The sequence below is a fragment of the Trachymyrmex septentrionalis genome, unplaced genomic scaffold, assembly GCF_001594115.1.
Source record: "Trachymyrmex septentrionalis isolate Tsep2-gDNA-1 unplaced genomic scaffold, Tsep1.0 scaffold19, whole genome shotgun sequence".
Lineage (NCBI taxonomy): Eukaryota > Metazoa > Arthropoda > Insecta > Hymenoptera > Formicidae > Trachymyrmex > Trachymyrmex septentrionalis.
The window spans coordinates 5453343-5473532 of record NW_017305071.1 but is presented as its reverse complement, the minus strand read 5'-3'; the positions used below and the strand labels follow the sequence as shown (position 1 = coordinate 5473532).

The 20190-nt window shown below is 33.6% G+C and overlaps 3 protein-coding genes across 10 annotated transcripts in view; 1 reads left to right on the top strand and 2 right to left on the bottom strand.

Moving 5' to 3' along the window:
* The window catches only part of LOC108746910 (peroxisomal membrane protein 2), a 6692-nt gene extending 1768 nt beyond the window's left edge, over nucleotides 1-4924 (bottom strand). Inside the window, exons 1-2 of one of the 5 annotated variants that reach the window (XM_018484006.1) lie at nucleotides 4193-4924; nucleotides 1078-1215 (exon numbers count right to left, since the gene is read on the bottom strand). In XM_018484006.1, the coding sequence (XP_018339508.1) occupies nucleotides 1078-1175 (98 nt within the window). In that variant the 5' untranslated portion in view covers nucleotides 1176-1215; nucleotides 4193-4924. Of the gene's footprint in view, nucleotides 1-1077; nucleotides 1216-1289; nucleotides 1431-1887; nucleotides 2123-2306; nucleotides 2409-4192 lie in introns of those variants that run through there. The other 4 variants (XM_018484003.1, XM_018484005.1, XM_018484004.1 and 1 more) reach the window with 4 other exon arrangements.
* A 6-nt stretch (nucleotides 4925-4930) lies between these two features.
* The window catches only part of LOC108746908 (E3 ubiquitin-protein ligase UBR3), a 27309-nt gene continuing 12049 nt past the window's right edge, over nucleotides 4931-20190 (top strand). Inside the window, exons 1-8 of one of the 2 annotated variants that reach the window (XM_018483997.1) lie at nucleotides 4931-5171; nucleotides 8361-8574; nucleotides 8843-8971; nucleotides 9399-9646; nucleotides 9769-10013; nucleotides 10129-10246; nucleotides 10332-10738; nucleotides 10828-10983. In XM_018483997.1, coding sequence (XP_018339499.1) covers nucleotides 4931-5171; nucleotides 8361-8574; nucleotides 8843-8971; nucleotides 9399-9646; nucleotides 9769-10013; nucleotides 10129-10246; nucleotides 10332-10738; nucleotides 10828-10983 — 1758 coding nt within the window. Of the gene's footprint in view, nucleotides 5172-8360; nucleotides 8575-8842; nucleotides 8997-9398; nucleotides 9647-9768; nucleotides 10014-10128; nucleotides 10247-10331; nucleotides 10739-10827; nucleotides 10984-20190 lie in introns of those variants that run through there. The other variant, XM_018483998.1, reaches the window with a different exon arrangement.
* LOC108746909 lies at nucleotides 12026-19963 on the bottom strand. 3 transcript variants are annotated; one of them, XM_018484001.1, is made up of 9 exons: nucleotides 16898-17042; nucleotides 15107-15714; nucleotides 14683-14824; nucleotides 14278-14418; nucleotides 13968-14185; nucleotides 13375-13598; nucleotides 12992-13230; nucleotides 12737-12866; nucleotides 12026-12649 (listed from the first exon to the last, which is right to left on the bottom strand). In XM_018484001.1, the coding sequence occupies exons 2-9, from the start codon at nucleotides 15608-15610 to the stop codon at nucleotides 12316-12318; spliced, it is 1932 nt and encodes a 643-aa protein (XP_018339503.1). In that variant the 5' UTR covers nucleotides 15611-15714; nucleotides 16898-17042; the 3' UTR covers nucleotides 12026-12315. The 3 variants fall into 3 exon arrangements, with proteins under 3 accessions (XP_018339503.1, XP_018339504.1, XP_018339502.1); XM_018484002.1 differs by lacking the exon at nucleotides 16898-17042 and adding an exon at nucleotides 15793-16348; XM_018484000.1 differs by lacking the exons at nucleotides 15107-15714; nucleotides 16898-17042 and adding an exon at nucleotides 19145-19963.

Here is a 20190-nt window from a genome sequence, read left to right as displayed (position 1 = left end):
ATATATATACACATATAATATATAAATATTGTATAAATAAATATATATCCAGTAAGCAGCTAGAGTATTAATACGTTGGTAGTTTGCCAGCAGAATATTAGGCAGATTGACTGCAAATATATTAAGGCCCACACAGTTTCACAATTCACGGTTAATTCTTAACTAAGGTTTAACTTATTGCTCATCTCTTTTCAATTCTAGAATTGGAAAAAAATGAGGAATAAGTTGAACATCGGTTAAGAGTTAACCATGAATTATGAAAATAGGTCTAAATATTTTGTTGGTTTGCAGATAATCTGATGGCACATTGATGCAGCAAAATTTGTCATTTTGTAACTCTTGAATGGAAAACATCATTTAAATAACTATGAAACATTCTGCTTATATCTTGAGAACAAATTCTATTATATCTTGCTGACATACTATTAACAAAATTTGTAAGCTTTGTATTATCTGTTTTGAATTTAGCTATATAGGTAAATACACTCGTTTTTTGATGTGTGTGTGTGTGTGTGTGTGTGTGTTTATATGTGTGTGTGTGTGTGTGTGTATATATATATATATATATGTTTGTATATAATTAAAATGTAAAAAAGATAAAATATTATATCATTAATCACAATTGCTGTGATATAATGCATGCGGTGCATTATATTACAACCGGCAATAATGATTAATAATATATAATATCTTTTTATATTTTATTTATATATGCAAACATACAAACACATTTTAAAAATATCATAAGTGTATTTACCTACATAACTGAACTCAAAAGATATGTCTATACCCGGTTCTATCAATGTAGTATAAAATTAACTTTAATCTCAGTTTAACTTAGCATTTATCTATTTCGAATTCTTAGAACTAGTAGAAAATAAAAAGTAAATTGAGAACCTCGAGGTTAAAGTGAATCTTACATTGGTAGAATTGGACCTTATGCCAATGTAATTCTTAGAACTAGAAAAAGATAAAGATATTTAATTAATTGAACCGAGATTGAAGTACAATATTAATAGAAATGGGCATTATATATATTGTCATGTATACATCTGGGGCAAGATTCTGCCTTGTTACCTCGTTATAGCTTTCGTTTTTAAAGGACTGTAGTAGAGCCGTTGTAAATATGCGCCGATGAGACTATAAAAGATATTGACCGGCTTGGAAAGCACCATTTTTTCGCATCAATTGCTACCTGTTCTCAACTTTCTAGACCTAGAAGACACGATTCATACGATGAGTTGCGATAAACACAGATCATGCGATAAAAACGGGTGCAAAGTACAAACTGCCGTCAGCTGATAAATAGTAGGTCTCGACTGACGAATCGCTTCGGATCACTCTTAGATGAGTTGCATTTTCGACAATCTTTTTTGTATTTATTCCGTTGCGATTTGTATAAAAACAGTTGAAGAGCGCGAATGCGTTGAGTGTTCTGATAAATATCTTGTATGACGAAACTGAGCGAGTTTTTAGAAGTCTACCTATATAACTCGATCGGGATAAAATTCGACAATCAATTTTTCAGCTGTCAAGACACGAATTGTCTCGAATACGACAATTTCAAATAGTTCGAATACTTTTGAATGATAATGCGCAAGAATAGTCGAATTTTTTTAATTCGTATGATTGAGTAATCGCATTATGCGCAAATGCTTTTATTTCAGAAAAACTACATCTGCACATAATATGCGATCAATCGATGAATTTAAAAAAAATTTGCCTACGAAATCTTGAGAATTCACGGGGCTTTATAACCTCGATTCGAGCCAGACTTCGAAGTTAGTTTTTCCGGAGTATCAGTAATCGCCTGTTTTAATCTTTACAAGATTTTTAATTTAAATAATTGGGAAAAAGTATTTCATCGACTCTGTAGAATGTACATACGAGATCGAGACACGTACGATCAATCTATGAAATTTGTGTGCGGCCTCCAACCCGAATTGGCGAAAAATCGAACCTGTTCTTCAGTTCTTTCTGAACTGATCAAACGCGAGTTTAACAAAACGCGAGATCCATTTGGGATCTATTTGGATACGAAGAAGCGAGACACTTAAATCTGTAGCTTTGGTCAATCTTATTCAATGCGAAAGATCGATGTTTGTATAGATTATCCCTTTAATATCACGTGATTGTTTTATATAATATGTAATCTCTGGAAAATATATTCTCTATCTTCTCGCTCAGTGTAAAAGATGCGAGATGATGGTAAATAAATAATCATGCGGAACATAAAATAGGTACTCGCTGAAAACATTGTTAGAGTATCGCGCATATCGTAATTACAATACTTATTAGTTACATACCTAAGTTGCATAAGAGATTGAATATGTAATAATATAATCACACAAAGAATAGAATATCTAAAAGTATTCTTAGTCCGTTCTTATTTCAAGACTGTCTTAAGTAATGTCTTAAGATACTAATATGGCCCTCTGATTGGTTCTTAAGACTGTATTTATGCCTAATTCACACTGGACGCAGCAAGCATCAAGCAGCGGAGCAGCAACCAATCAGTGAGGCGATATTTACAGTGGCGTAAACAATATCGCTTAGTTGGTTGATTGCTGCTGTGAATTAGGTATTAGACTGACGTTCCATGGAGTGGAAATTTACAGCGGAACGGAACAGTGAGACCAATCACAACTCTGTAGTCATTACTTTGCTTTCTTTTCTGCGATCAATTGTAAATTTCCTCTCATGGGACGCCAACCTTACTATGCTTTTTCTTTTGCGATTGTGATTGGTCGCGCTGTTCCGTTCCGCTGTAAATTTTCGCTCCATGAGACGCCGGCTTTAAGATGGTCTTGAATATAAAATCTAACTATGAATACCGCCTAAAGAGTAACTTTGAATAAACCATTAATTTAATCAATTATAATCTTGCTTACTAAAAATTTCTAATATTGTACATAATTCATATATTATATATAATTATATCTCTGTGGCAAATAATAATAATAGTACAGTTGACAATGGAGCGCTCGCTGTTACTGATGTATTCTTCCAGATCTAAAATGCTGATTGGATGATCTAAAAGAATACATAAATAACAATTAGCGCTTACTCAACTGTTAAGTCCACTGAACGCAGTCATTGATGATTGAAGAAATTATTCGACTGTAATTGGTCAATTTTTTATGATTTAAGGCAGAGCTTTTTAAATGGTCACATAATCGTGTCCCCACCAAAATTTTAACGGCAACAGGTCGATTGTGTATTTTGAATTAAGAGAGTCGATTGTGAATTTTAAAAGAAGGTGAAAATTACAAAAGTAAGCAAAGGTTATTAGATATTGATCAATTAAATTATAAATATTCTAGTGAATTTGCTCATTTTTGTAATTTTCACCTCATTTGAAGAAACATAATCGACCCCAAGGCGAAAATTACAAAAGTGAACAAATTCATTAGAATATTCATAATTTATTGATCAATATCTAATAATTATTGCTCATTTTCATAATTTTCACTTCATTTTAAAATACACAATCAAGCCCTAGGCCTCTCTCAGGGCCGATTGTTCTATCTTTTTTCTTGATAAATTTTCTGTTGGGTAAGAAGCAAGATTATCCAATCACATGCGCGGATTACCAGATTTATTTCACAGGTAAAATTTACCAAAAACTGAAACAACCGACCCTCAATGTTACCCATTTCAACGCTACCTTTCAGTCTTTCTGCCACGCGTGTTCAAAACCATCACAAGTAAGTATAACAATAGTATGTGATCAATTTCCAGCTTTTAACTTCTGATTTATGACTAATGGCTTATTGTAGAATGGCCATAATGGCTACAACATAGACTCTTACATAACACATAAAGAGTTTTGCATAGTGCTTAAGAGAATTGACCAATCAAAATCCTTCTTTTCTAGGAAATGGGAGGAAAGGAAAGATTCTGATTAGTTGATTCGCTTATACTATACACCGTGCGTTATGCATTATGCAAAAGTCTGCGCTGCTTTTAAGAATATATCCACACAAACTTGCATAGCTGCATAAACGTATGCATAAAGAAAATTATCCAATCGGATTTCTCTTAAAAAGTTGCATTTTATTTATGCATTTTGTTTATGCATTTTGTTTATGCATTTTGTTTATGCGGCTATGCAAGTTTGTGTGGATATACCGTAACAAGAAACGCACCTTGTGCATAGACTTTATTCAACTCGCATCATCAGATACCTTACCACATCGATAAAGTAGACCGCTCAGCTATCATCGAGCAAACAGTAAATCGAGTGTACTGAAGTGGACGCGCCAGTGGGGCTGTCTAATCCCTACATCACTCCGGTCATCGGTTTCCTGGTCTCTCTATCTTTCTCAGCGAAACGGTTGATCGGTTGATTCGCGTTGGTCCGTCATATCGTACGTGGATCGCGTGGTATCCGTGTCCGAGTCGTGTTTGTCGTATCTGTCGTGTCGTGCTGTTATCGCGATTCGCGTGTCGTATATTCTGCATAAATCGTATCGTGTATCGTAAAATCGTATATCGTGTCGTCGCACAATTTCGTTCACTGAACGCAATCCGTTCGTACAAATAATCGTCGCACTCCCAGCGCCTCATTCCCAGAATAGAGGCACCATCGAGCGTGTTATAAATCGTCGTGGTCTGCCGTGCACGGGGATCGTAGCGCCGTTAACATCAGTTAACGTTAACGGGGGAGCTCGAGCTCGGAGTCACCGACTTCGTCATGCCGTCGGCCGCGGTCACGACGACGACGGCGACGACGGCACACTCCGAATCGGGAGGAGACGCGTTCTCCCGCTGCTGATATGGGGCCACTGACCGAGCGCTTGGTCCTGGTCTCCGTGGACCCTCCCTGCTTCGAAAATAAATAAAAGTCTCGAACGGCTCTATATAAGGAGATCGTAAACGACGACGACGACGACGACGTCCTCTTCTAAGGTAGACAACCGGGCTCAGGATGGCCTCGACCTCCAGCAGCGATGTCCAGGTGCTAATGGGCAAGGGCAAATGCGGAGCAGCGGCCTACATCAGCCTGGCTACTGGTCGGGACACCGGGACTAATAGAAACCCGCCGTATCTCAACGAGCTGCTGGATGTCCTGCTGAATCCCAGCAAACCCATCGATGACTGGGAGACCATCGATTGGTGCAAGTGGCTCATGGCTGGTGGCCGGACACCCGACGAGTTTGCTAATACAGGTGGTTATCCGTAAAAAAAAAATGATCCTGCGAAGAAAGATGTATAACTAATGATGAAATTAAGCTTAATATAGGCCTATAGATTTACACCAATTGTTTAATATATTTATATCAAATTTATAATTTTTTATTAAATTGTTTTAATTTTGTCAGTGCGTCTGAAGGACGGTGTATTAAGGTGGTATAATGGTACAATATAATGATAAAGAGATGATCAATTAAATACATGTATATACATTTATAGGTATTGTCGAAATTAAGATAATTTAATAGATAATTGCTAATTAGTATGAGTATTAAACGAGTGGTATAAACTAGGACATATAACTAAAATAACTTTATGTTGGACATGATAAGATCTCTCATCACGTAAGTTTTTTAATTTTTAAGTTAAAGTGTTACTGATGAAGACTCAAACTACAATAGAATCGAAAAGTACGTAGTTATACATTTTTGTATTTGCAACTTTATGTTAATGTTGGAAAATTAAAATTGATCTATTAAGATAAATACATATTATTTTCGATGTCTACTCTTATCACTCGCTTTATTTTTGTTGTTTTCATTTTTTTGACATTAATAAGCTTATGTAAAAGTTTTTATTATCAAATATTTTTTAAATAGATAATGTAAGTTATCAAGGTTAGTTAATACAGATACTGTAATGTGTTAATACGGGATAATGTGTTCTTCTAAAGAAAATTTACAATGTTTTATAGAAAGTTCCTGTTTGTTGTCATTACTTGTAAACATTGTGTTTGTCTTTTTCAAAGTACTGAAGTATCGACGCTACAGATGAAACAAAATTATTTTTGCAATGTTTACTTGCTGTTTGAGACAAAATGTTAATGCTAAAAATCTCTATTGATTAACTGAAGAAATTTATTGCAAATATCAATTTAATTTGCAATACAAAGTGGAATGTTGTAGAAGTTAAAGCCAAACTTATAATGCGTTAATATGGTTAAATTAAAAATAGAAAACAGTAAGAACTATAAGAGATCAATGATATTTATTAATAATAAATATAGTTTTATGTCTTGTTTCTTCAAAGCAATGATATAATAGAAAAAGAGGGCAAACAATTAATGAGTGTAAGTTAAAAAATAAAAGCATTCTCTATCACGAAATATCAAAAGGCCAATTACCAGTTTTGACTTACAGAGTTTTCTTCAACTAAAAATAATAAATACGTAAATAAAAAAAAATGACTTAAAAATATTCACAGAAATCGGCAGAAAGTTAAAGGTTATTTAAAGTAACGATTACAAAAACGAAGTCTAAACAAATGTACACATTATTATATAATCAACTGATAAAATGTATCAAATGTGAAAAATAAAATAAAATGAACTAATCAAAATAAAATTAATTAATCTTAGCATATTCGTTCTTTTGTTGAAACTCATAGTCTGCTCTTCAAACCGAGGCAGAATAAATTTTTATCTTTCTTTTATTTATGTACTTTTTATTTAACTGAAGAAGAATCTGTGAGTCGAAATTATTCTTTTGGTATTTTGCAATAAAGTATTTTTATTTTTTAAATCCGTTAGTTGTTCATATTGATCTCCTTTTTTATTATATTGTTATAAATACATTTTTATATCGATTATATTAATTTTATAATTCCTTAGATCCAGTTCCACAACTTTTGTTTGGTTAACTCTTAACCGAGGTTCAATTTATTTCTCATCTCTTTTCAATTCTAGAATAAGTTGAATTTCAGTTAAGAGTTAACCGTGAGTTATGGAATTGGATCTTAGATAAGTCGCTGACTTAGGAAAAAATACCAATTATTGCTTATACTATTTCAAATTTAATTTGCTTGGAATAAATTTTTTATATAATTATTATTTATTATAATTCAATTTGATACATAGGAGACGAATATCATCAATCGGAATGAATAATACTGACAAAAATTAAAATACAATAGTATGAAAATGTTGTAAATTGTATAAGCAATACATTGTTTGAACTGGAAATTATGAGATTCACGCAAAAATATTAGACATCAAGACTCAAGGCATTTTGACGAAATACGGCCTTTATCGCTTATTTGTATTAAACATTTCTCGGTCAAATTTCACTTACTATTGTACAAACAATAATTAACAATTTATCAATTATTTTCAGCGATTTTTCTAAGGAATAATAAAATCAATCACAAAACAAGATTTTGTTAATATAAATAATTAAAAAATTATTTTTGGGACAATATAATCTCTTTTATATCCATTGCAATATTTTAAAATTCTGCATAAATTTGCTCTCACTTTTTTTAAACGCTTTGTATTTAATAGAATTATTTATAACTGTTTGATTATTTTTAAATATTAGTGTTTTATTTAAAATCTTATAAAATGAGCAGCAATCAATTTAAGTTTTTCTATCTGAAAACAATTTTATAGATAGAAAAACTTAAACGAAGCTAATTTTATAGTTAAATAATATATCTTATACCAAAATTATAAAATTTTTAAGAATTATTATTATGGATTAATATATAAAGTTTATATTCGTCATTACAATAAGCACTTACTTTGCTTCGTATACCTTATTTGCAATGTTGCAATTTTATAAACTATACACGCAGGTATAAATATACAGTATTTGCGTATTTGGCAGCGCTAATTTTTCAGATAAACATATAGTCATGAGAAGACAAGTATAGAATTGCAGCTATAGTCGATGACGTTAGCTTAACTCACGTTACAAAAATTACATCAAGTTTCTGTTTTAAATGTTATATAAGGGCAATTTTGTATACTGAGGAATTAATTTTTTTTAATATTTGTCGTAAATAATATAAAGTGTACATTAAATAACATATAATTGCAACATTATTTAGATTACTTATTACTATTCATATCTTGTGTACAATATTAAGAAGAATTTAATTATACCTCAGAGAAAATGCTCTAGAAACAAAACATTTTCGTTTGTATGTAAATGTGTGTGTGTGTGTGTGTGTGTGTGTGTGTGTGTGCGTGCGTGTGTGTGTTCTATTTTTACAGATTATATTATTTTTATTATTTTTATTTTAATATGTTTTAATAAAATAGTAAACATTTGGAAACTCGATGATAATTACAAAAATGTATAATTACAAAATTATAAAAGCGATATTAATTGTATTATAGAAACAAAAGGCTATCCTGTTGTTTATCAAATTTTTACTTTTTTCAGTACGCACTTACGATAATGCTACTACCTGCGGTCTAGTGTGGACACCAAACTTTGTAGCATATCGCTGTCGTACGTGCGGCATATCTCCCTGTATGTCTTTATGTACCGAATGTTTCAAGAAGGGAAATCACTATCGTCACGATTTCAACATGTTTCTCAGCCAAGCAGGTGGTGCATGTGATTGTGGCGATACGTCTGTGATGAAGGAGACTGGGTAAATCGATTAACACAAACACAATATATTTTGTAGAATAATAGAAATTTGCGGGAGATATTGAAAAATCTCTTGACTTCCAAAATATGTTAATTTTTAAATATTATTATTTCTCTCGTTTTTCTCTTTTTCTTTTGAAGGATATGTCAGGAATTATGATTTTCCAGCAAGATATCTTGACATATTTCCGCAAATTTTTTTGTGATCTATGAACACATTCTTGAATTATTTTTCTTTACATGTTGCTGACTCGTTTTCTGTTTTACAGATTTTGTGATAGGCATGGGCCAAACGCAACTGTAAATAAATCAGTTGCACCGTCTGATCTGATGAGTGTAGCCGAGGCAATGATGCCCAGAATTATTCTTCGACTTATACAACATTTACGTGAAAATAGGTATGTTGAATATTATACTTCGTAAGTTATTATCAATTTCTTGAGTAATGAGATCGTAACGAAAAATAGGTCTTTCTGCTTTATTTTAAATATCTGAATTATTAGAATGTAAAAAAATTATATCTTATCTGATCTTTTGCCGCATGATAAACTGACATATTTTAATATATACATATATCTTCAAATTGCATAATTCGTGTTGCTTTTAAAATTTAAAGTGATTGTATCTTAGAAACAAAGTTTTTTTTCACATATATATTTATATTTACTGTTAATTCTAAGAGATAAAGAGAATGTGCTTATCAAATTTGTATCATTTTTAATGATCCTTAAAGATCTTGAATGTAGAGAAATTAAATTGGAACAAAATTGTAATATATGTTAATAATAGTTTTAATGATTAATTATTGTTTTACTTATGTTTTAGTCAAAAAAGTGCTATACATGAGGCAGATGCATATCTCACTATGTTGCTCGACTTGAACAATATGGGCGCATTAATGAGGCATGTCATGACATCAGCTCTCACGAATCCGCAGAAATATCGAGGTCTCATGGATCCTTCTGTGTTAACGGGACAATCGGAGTACGATAGCTATTGCCAAGATAGCAATAAAATGTATCAACATGCTGTAAAATCGCTTCCAAATCCCGAACCACCAGATGAATACAAAGGTAAATACATTTAATAATGCAATATAATTTGACGGTAATTTCACGATAATATTAATAATAATGATTTTTACGACAAAATAATTTACGTATATGAACGACTTATAACATATTTGCTTTTTTAGAATGTGTGTCGCTTCAAGAACACTTAGAACACACCACTTTCTTAGAAGAACTAATGTTCTGGACCGTCGCTTACGAGTTTCCGCAAAAATTAGTCTGTCTGCTTTTGAACATGTTGCCGGATCCCGATTACAAGGAAGCTTTAACTCGCGCCTTTGTGTTGCACTATAGCAGAATTTCGATGATGCTTGAACGTTCAATGGATCCTGATACATTGAGCAATAGAGTTGTTCACGTTAGTGTACAGGTATTTATCTTATTAATTGTCAGTCAGTAAATTGTCAGTATTGACATGCACATATACATTTTTATTTACAGTTTGTTTTCATAACGTATTAATTTCCAATTTTTATACTTTTCAGCTTTTTAGTAACGAGAAACTAGCATTAAGAATGGTTGATCAATTGAAGTTATTACATGTTATGGTTATTAGTTTGAAATATATGATGAGCAAAATACTCATTCAAAACACTTTGCACGGTACATACGAATAAGATAATATAAAAACAATTAGTATGCGAACTTGAACGGAACAATAAGATTGAAAGGAAGATTTCTATTTCAGATCCGGATAAAAATTTCCATTATGTTGTGGATTGCGGACGTCAAGTGATGAAGGAGCACTGTTACTGGCCATTAGTATCTGATTTAAACAACGTACTCTCACATAAGCCAGTCGCTGTTAAATTCATGAGCGATAATACTCTCTTAGAAATGTGGTTCGACTTCTTGTCTATGTTTCAAGGCATGAATGTCAATCAGAGAGAACTAAGTCAACATGTCGAGTTTGAGCCCAATACATATTATGCGGCATTCAGTGCTGAACTGGAAGCCAGCGCTTATCCGATGTGGGCTCTTGTGTCGCATCTTCGTGGCCCCGAAAGTGCAACATTAAGTCGACGAGTGCTTACCTTTTGCCTTACAGCTTTGCAAGATTGGCTCGATGCCGTAAACTATACAGATCCGAATGTGGTGAGTACAACTCTCATACTGCGTATATACATACTTAGATTATACTCTAATACTTTATAATTTATATGTTCTTTTTTATCTTCCTTCAGAGTGATAGTTTACAAGTGTCGTTTCATCTACCGCTTCATCGATATCTCGCAGTGTTTATGTGCCAGGCAATCAGACAACAGGGAGCAACTCTACGCGAATTATTGCCGCCCACAGATATGTTGCACCTTCTCATGATGCACCCGTTACGAGTTCAGGTGAGTGCGCATTTTCCTTTCTACTCCAATTAATTCTTTGCGGACATTAAGTCATATTACTATTTGTCTATAATAGCTCTTCAAATTTTCTTAAAATTGAAGATTTCGAATTTGTCTCTAAATGTAATACTTTTAATAGATCTTTTGTACCAATAAACGATTTAATTCTATTTGGTTAGATTATTTATTTAAATAATTAGATTAATAGAAATACAATTGAAAAACTTTGGTCCGCAAAGGGTTAATGGTCTCAAGGTGAAGAATGAGAGATTCCTCATCGATGACTGTTCATGCATTACTTGCAAATAGTCAGCATATATGCAGATATAGATTTTGTCATTATGACAATGTATTTTGAAAGCCATACACATTTATAGGCACATAATGAGAAAATTAAAGAAAAAAGTTATATATAATATTACAAAAATATTACAAACTTATTTACGAAGATTCTAAATAATATTTATTATTTTATCATTATACACATTTTAAAATCTAGAAAAGATAGCTTACAATATAATTTTATATGAAGTTGCAACATGGTAAAAAAATCATTCTATATATAATACTCTTTTCTAATCTTATTCTTAAATCTAAAATGAAATACTTTCTTAATAATATAAACTTTTGGAATTTCTTTATATAAGTCTGATGTACATTTTTTAATAGCAACTAAATCAAAACCTACAAAAAAAAACGCAGCAATTTGCTCTTTAAATACTTTACTTTAGATTGTTGTTATATAAAATTCTTTAATCAGTTTAAAATTAATAACATAAGTTCGCTCTAGATTGTTTTTATATAAAATTTCTTTAATCAGTTTAAGATTAATAATATAAGTTACTAGTTACGGTTTGTTTAACGATATAATGACAAACGGTGGCTTTATTAATAATGAGTATAACAGATTTAATAAAAAATCTATATGTAATTACAAAAAGTATAGAACTTAAATATGATAACTGTTCATTGCATAGGAAATATCGATTTTAGAGATTTTGCATTTTAATTAAATAATTTTTCGAAATTAAAAATTGCCTTTACATTTTGATTAAATGTAAATAGAATCTAAAAATGGAAAGGGGTTAAAGATAAAGAAACATACTTTTATGTTTCGTATCCCAAAATTAAATTCCAACATCTATTTTTCTTGCTTCGTGTTTATACTTTATTCAAAAATTTCAGTCAATTTTTCTGAAATATTCGAAAGTCAACATTTCATATGCAATAACTTAGTACATATCTTCTTTTACCTCGATACGTATATTGAGATTCTTGGCAAATCACAGGTTCTTTAATCGTTATTTCGATAAAGTGAAAGATACAATATTTCTACGTGGCTTTTATCTCGTTCGGAGTTTCGAGAACCGGTGGCGCCGGTGGCAGATCAGCTTGTAGGTGCGGCGCGAAGTCGTAGGTAGTTAATTTCAAAGCAACGAATCCACCCGAACCCTTTCGACCCTTGTGAAAGATACCGGCGCCCGCGAGCGGCACCGGTGGATTCGGAATGACTGGTTGAACATCAAGGAAGGGAATCGTACTTTGTGCGGCGTCCTTTCGTCGATCGCTCGGTGCGAAATTCAAATATTGATTCTCCTCAGTGTCCGGTTCATTCGGTACGAAACTGCGAATCGGTATATCAGGTTCGATGTATGTCAGCTCAGTCCTAAAAACAAAAATATTCAATCAATTTTTAGTGTCATCAGAAAGATTACATTTCTTTATTATGCTAAAAAAGAGAGAAAAAATTCACCTGTCAGTAACGTCATTACTATGCCAAAAGCTCTTTTCTTCGGGTCGAATTAACGATCCAGATGTGAAATTGAATGGAGTTATCATTATTTCTAAATTTAAACGACTACCAACCATTCGAAACCTAACGCCTAAAACAGATTTTATATATTATATTACATATATTTTATAAAGAATTCTCTTTATATTTGACCCAAGAAATTCGCGTTACAGATCCGCAAACTGTATGTGTTAAGCAAAATCAATTTCAAATTACCTGTCAACAGATGATCTGGTACTGCCGACAGATCATCGAGATCTACAGCGCGTTTTTCCCATACTATTGTATGATAGTCAACGCCATTTCTAATGTGAGAGTCCATGATTGAAAAGGCATCGACCGGTTGCCATTCGATTGTTGATTCATTAATTCCTCCACGTGGAAGTAATTGACCCTCTTGGATTTGTATATGAATAATTTGATTTATCTTCTTCAGTCTTATTCCTGTTATGACTCTATAAGAAAATAAGTAATTATACTTTTAGCTATACTTTCGTATAGATTCTATTGGTTTTATTATGTTTTATTAAATTTTATTAATTCTGTTAATTTTATTCGTTGTATTGATCTTTATTACTCAAGTTATTGGCTGTTCTTACTTGTTGTTTGAAATATCAGACATCACAGATCGGAGACTGAAATATCGATCGGAATTCGAATTTTGATCGTCGCAATAGCAAAAACAGTAGCTACAATGCCAGAAAAGCCATCGCCACCAGCTGTCGACTTTAGTTATTCCTCCAGGACACGTTTTTGAGTTATTTCCATAATGAAGACCATTTTCATATTCTATATATTCGTATCGCCTAGTACTGTTTCTGTCCTAAATGTGAAAAAAAATTGAATTAGTGATTAGGAAAAACTATTATATTATTTTTTTAAATTGCAAAACAGATTTTTTTAAATTCATACTATTTTACGATATTTTTTCTATTTTTGAATAAACTATTTTTTTTATTTCGATATTCCAGTTTTGTAGTTGTAATTGTAATTTTATAATTATTTTTAATTTTTCGTTATAATTTTAGAATTAATTATCTCTCTCTTTCTGAATTATACCAATTAAATTTTACTAATTTTTTTTGTAGTATCTATATAATTCATAAATTTTTTCTTGTTATTTTAATATTGTCTTAATTATGTATAAATTCTTCGTACAACACATGTGTGTGTGAGATTTAAAAATACTTACCGCGGGGCAGATCCACATGTCGGAATCAATGTACTCGCAATGCAATATCTTGCCATTACATTGACGTTGTTTCGAACAAAATTGATTCTGATAGCAACCGTACACCTTAGTGTATCCATAATAAGCGCAGTTCTCCTTGCACGTGTTTTCAGTGTTTAAATCCACTTCATTTACGATATATCCTTGGAACAGTTGCTTCAACTCGGTATAGGTTTCACCTAAAGAAATTATATATACAGATTATACATATCCAATTATAAGTTATATAAATTATCTTTGCGATGTATTATCCTTATTCAGAAGGCTTTACCTAATTTATGTACACGTGGATCACACCTCCAAAGACTTTTCGGGGCGTATGTCATTGCAGTTTTTACGGCTCTTAATGTCTCGGACGTTCTTATCGCGTATTGGTGTTTCAACGTCTGTATTTCCTCGCTGAAGTTATTACCTATGTTAAAGGATCAAAATTAGATATATTCGAATTGTAATTGCATTCAACTAGGTTTCTCGATTCGCGATGATCTATATAAAGCGCAACAAAAATCAATCTTTAGAGAGCGTTTTTATTATTTTTCTAAATTGCTATATTTAGCTTCGTTTTAACTTGCGATCCAAAAAAGGATTGGGTTTTAATTGCTCTGTGCAGATCACGCGACGTCGAAAATACTGTATGTAGGACGTATATTTAAACGTGAGCATCGGTACCACGTACCTTCATTGTACAGACGTAATAGCATGTATGAGAATTGAATCATAGTGTAACCCTTGATCTCTGTCAACGCCACGGCATTATACAAATTGTACAATAGTTGCTGCGGCGATTGCATCTCATTGCACATTTGGTTCGATGCTTCCTGCACATACAAGAATACTTTGAAAATATTTTGAAGAGTATATTTATTTATGCAGATTTGAATGTTATTTGTGATCAAGAATGAACGCATCGCTGTAATATTTAATCCTCAATAGAGATACCATGAATTTTTTTAGACTTTTGATGCATACGTGTGAACCCTTTTATGCCTCAACTAAAAGTCTTAAGTATCTGCTTATTAAACAAGTATTTCCAATATGAAAAATGTCTCCTGAAAAATTTGTGGAATTTTTTTACAGGATTGCAGCCGTCTGTTAGATACCTTAAAAGACACGATGAACAACTTTTCATTGATAATCAGATTCGCGATACGATCGAGCGCTATCGGGATCGCAGCGTTCACATCTCGTAGAATCGTCTCGGCAAAATTTGCGAGCAGTTTTGTATTGATAGGTGCATTCAGCTCGACAATCTCACGTTGCATTTGCCGGAATACCGCGTATAAACCGTTAACACCCTTGATCTCATTCTGAGCCCGGGCCCAAAGCCATAGAGAGTCCAATGATTTCAGGTAGTCCTTCCGATCCGGAGAGAATTGTTCGTCTATCTGATTGCCGAATCTTTTGTACGTTTTGATCAGATACAGATACTTCTCTCGCGCTTCTACGTTCATCCACTTTTGTTGATTGGCTAGATCTTCTCTGAGATCTTTCTCCAAGAATAACAAAGCCTGTCTAATTGTGTCGATCGACGACGCGTCATTCTTGATGGCGGCGAAGGCTGCTATAGCCAATGACACTCCCAGCAAGCATGTGAAGTATCTCATTCTTGGAATCAAACCTTCGCCGATGAGTCACTCACTTTGTTTACGGTTCACTCAGCAGGATTTTAATTTTTTTTCTTTATCTTGTTTTCTCGGTGAGTGTTGATCTGGAGACACGGAAAAGAAAATTAAAGACTCTAACGATACAATTGTGAACTGGTATTATTAACGCCTGAATTTATTACATCTATTTCGTTGTTAGTATTATTCCATACTAATTTTTATTATCATATGTGTTAACATTTCTACATTCTCAATTCTACATCCTCGACAACAATCCGCAAGATACAATCGAACGATCTTTTCACGTCAGAGAGCTTGAGAACGATGAAGAAGGAAGATGTTACAATCATGATAGCAGGAGGGTCATGACACAAGAGAGGAAAGAGGCAGTGGCGGCTAATGACGCGTTAATACATAATCTAGAGCGGCTAGGAACTACTGGGTGACTACTACGCTGTTTTTCTCCCACAAACAGTATGGTTAAATAACCACTCTTGTTAGCTGCAACAACATCGTGGAATATTTCGCAAATGTAAAGCTCTTTTTCTTTCGTGTTTTCTGTCTCTCTTCGTCCTTCGTAGCTTCCGCTTACTTCAAGTTTCAGTTGAAGCCACGAGGCTTATAATATCGGATAATTATCGCGATAAACAGTATTAATCTACATTCCGTATTAATCTAATCCTAGGAAGTAAAATTATTGCGAATTAATCTGAATTAAGAATTGGAGATTAAAATTGACAGTGATATTGAAGAAAATAAATTTATATAATAACAAATATAATATATTTTTGTTGAGAAAATACTCAAATAAAATTAAACAGAGAATAATGAAACGAGGTACTAAATAACAAAAATTTTGATGCAGCATCAAAAAAATTTTTCGGATGCTTTTAATCTTTCCAATGTTTATCTAATCATTAACATGAGAAAACAGCTTCGAGAGATAATAATTAAAAAATAAAAAAACTTCATAAAGGCTTCACGGTATATTTTAAATATACCCGACCTCGAGAGTCGGTCTAATACAGTCTAATTGATTGACTTGACACCCGAGAATATTGCGTCTGCTGATATTTTCCAGATATTTCTCAGGTCCTGTTTTTTAAAGTTTAAGTTACAATCTCCTGATAACATACGCGTTCAAAATAATCTTATTTAAAACATCCTTTTTCACACAATGTCCATTTTAATTTATTTCTCTTAACGTTTAGTGTTTTCCGATTGTCGCAATTTCGAAATCCATTGAAATAGACAAAATTTCGCTGATAAAATTCGCCAACGAGGCACCTTTTCGTGACACGGTTGCACGCAGCTCGCGTATCCACGGAATGCGGGTAACAAGCCCCGCTTACTGTTTCGGGACCAGCACAAGTAAGAGCAACACTACCGTATGACCGACAGTGCTCGACTGAGTTTCACGTTATGCGCCAATGTCTCTTGCCCACCTCTGGTCTCCACAAGCCCCCACGTTATTCGTCAGGCTTTAATGTTGTGTATCTCATGCGCATGTTCCGCGTCCTCCTCTTGTCCACCCGGTACATTTGCACTTGGAGAAGAGATACAGCAGTTGCAAAGGAAACACACACGCAAATTACTCTCATGATAGTTGCATGAAGAATTTAAAATGCTAAATAGGAAAAAAATATTAGATGATAGTCGCTTTTATACATTATGAAAAGTTAACATATAGGAAAATTTTATAGGAAGTTTGTCATTTGTTCCACGTCTGTTTTTGTGATTCTCATGTTTACATTCTGCTATAAATGAAGATGGTTCCGTTTAGTCTAAAGCTCAGCTAAAAGTTGTTTTATTTACAATCGCTAGTTATATCTCTTCGCATTTCATGTAACTTTAACTTTAGATCGAAGAGTTATCCAGCTATACCAAGTTCGCCATTTCCAAAAATGAAAATTATAAAGAGCTACAGAGAGTATTAATTTTAATCATCACAGTTGAGTTTATATCTGTAATCTTCCTTCTTCTTTTTCAAGACGAATTTAATGTCCTCGACGTCTAAACGATGATTTGAAAATAAGTGTTAAATTACAACCCATACCTTTCTGGTATATCAATTAATGCACAAAAGCTTTAATCAAATGACTCGGGTCAATTCACTGATTCGTGTCATTTGCAACGGTGTATCCGGAGTATCGAGTAATGACGAATTTCCGTCGACGTGATTTCCCTTTTCTTTCTATGGATAATAAATACGGAGTAAAGTCACTCTGTCATTTGATCCAAAGTGTGATACCATTTCTCGCTACGCAATACTCACTGTCCGCATTTAATGGACACAGGGGGGTTCTTGTTACGATATTATCAGACCACGACTCACTCACAACAAGGGATCCTCGGGCTCATCAATTCAGCGTATCAAATTTCTCACTTTCTGCGCTTTGTCGCCTGAAATCTAAATTCCTCTTGCTACCAATGTCGATGAGAAGGACGGCGTTGACTCGTGACTAATTTCTATATTACTGTATGACATGACTTCTCCAAATCAGCACAAAATCAAGCAGATAACAGTTCTTCCTGTTTATCACGTTATCCTGCTATTCTTTAGACACTCTGCAAACGTGTTCGCATTCGTGTCTATGCATATACTTTTTATTTGTTTATTAAAGCATTTTTATTTGTTGATTACGCATTCCTGACAGCTGAGGAAATATTCAATTTTTTTATGCCTTTAAAATATTCAAGCTTCAATGCAATGCAATAAACGATTATTTTTAATAGAAGCATATAAATATATAAAATCTTGTTAAATCAATTTGCTTTTAGGAAAAGTAAATTCGTTTGGCATATATTTTACTTCTAATAAGTTATGTGTTAATAATGTAAATATTTTAAATTATCACAACATTAAATTCATAGAAATAAATATTAGGCGGTGACAAAAATTTAATCGGCCCTCGAAGAATTAAACAAAGCAAAGCGAGTGAATCACTATAATTCTTTCCAGGAAACAGTCATTTTTAAATCACGTAAACATTTGTTTAGAGTTTAGATCGTTAGTGTTAATATTAAAGATAAAAAGACTAGCATTGTTCTTGGAAAATTTTATTTAAAAATATATATTATTCTGAATCAATAAATCTGTTCGCATTGCTTGCACTCAGGGTCTTCACTTTCTCTTTTTTCAACGCTCGAATATATATTTAGATCTGTTCGTGTTGCTTGAAATTCTCAAAAATCTTTGCACTTAAACCGAGATAAATACATAATTAGCCGTTAAAGAGAAAAAAAGCGAAGATTCTGAGTGCAAAAAGTGCAAGCAACACGAACAGAACTTTGATCTTGTTAAACATTTTTTTAAGATTTTAAGTAACAAAACAAATCTAATGCCATAATATTTTCTCTCATGAGAGACAAAAGGAAGTCTCGAATCCATTAACGTTAAAGGGGGCGGAGGGGAGGAAGATACTCCAATAGAAACAATTTATATTTATTCTCCAAGCTGCCTATTGGCCTGGAAACACATTCATTTTCTTCAACCACGTTCTCAGAAACTGTTCTCACATGCCAAATACCCACCTGCATCTGATTAGCTAGGAGCATGAGGATGCTCCTGTTGTACACCTGTTGCTCGGACGGCACCATGAGCCTGTGTATCGACTTTAAAACGTCCGGTAGCTCTCCCAGTCTTGGCGACACGCATGTCTTGGCGAATTGCATCATTGTGTACTTCTCGTACTTGTCCGGATTGTCCGCGTACATTTCGAAGAGTGTGTACAGCTCCTGCACTTGACCGAGGTAATGATCCAGTTCCTTCAGGCTGTCGTCGAGCCTACGTTGTTTAGGAAGTTGCAATAACAATTGCGACAGGATCATATCGCTTTTGTCCACCACGAGCTCCTGATATTCGTCGATCTTCTTGGAGACTCGATCCATCCGTTTGAGCAGTTGACGTTCCATCATTTTCATGAATATAAACTCTTCGCCGGCCTTCAAGTCAGAAGGTAGACTCGAATTGATCATCTCCCAGGATTCCAACACGTCCACCATGGCCTGGCGACCCAGTCTGATCAGATCGATCGCGTCGTTTATGCTGATTCCAAAGATACAGTTAGCGCTCGCCAGAACGATGAGCAGGACTATCCCTTGGTTCCTGGCCATTTGGGAAAATAATACGAGCGGGAAACGACGCGACGACGAAGATCAAGATGTCGGCAGGATGGCGCACAGCGCACACACTCGTCTACGATTGACGACGCTAACACGCTGGGACTAACGACTGCTTGCTTGCCGTTCACTCGATTCAGACGGGGCGACCGTTATGGGCCGAGGACGGTAACAGACAGTGAATGGTAGGGGGTATTGCACTTGCGGCTATGCGAATACAAGATATGAATGGAATTGGTTTGTTCGTTTTAGTTTGTCTTTTCTCGCCGCAATATGAATACACATATACCTTTGTCCCCACTCTTACTATTATACGAAATTGAATGGTAAAGGAGGAGGGACGAGAAATGCGAAAAGTTTAGCTACGAGGAATGAAACCTTTTGTAGCGAATTTGGTTACTTATAGAATTGCGCTATATCTAAAAATCTCTTATCTAAAATCTAAAATTCTATCCGGA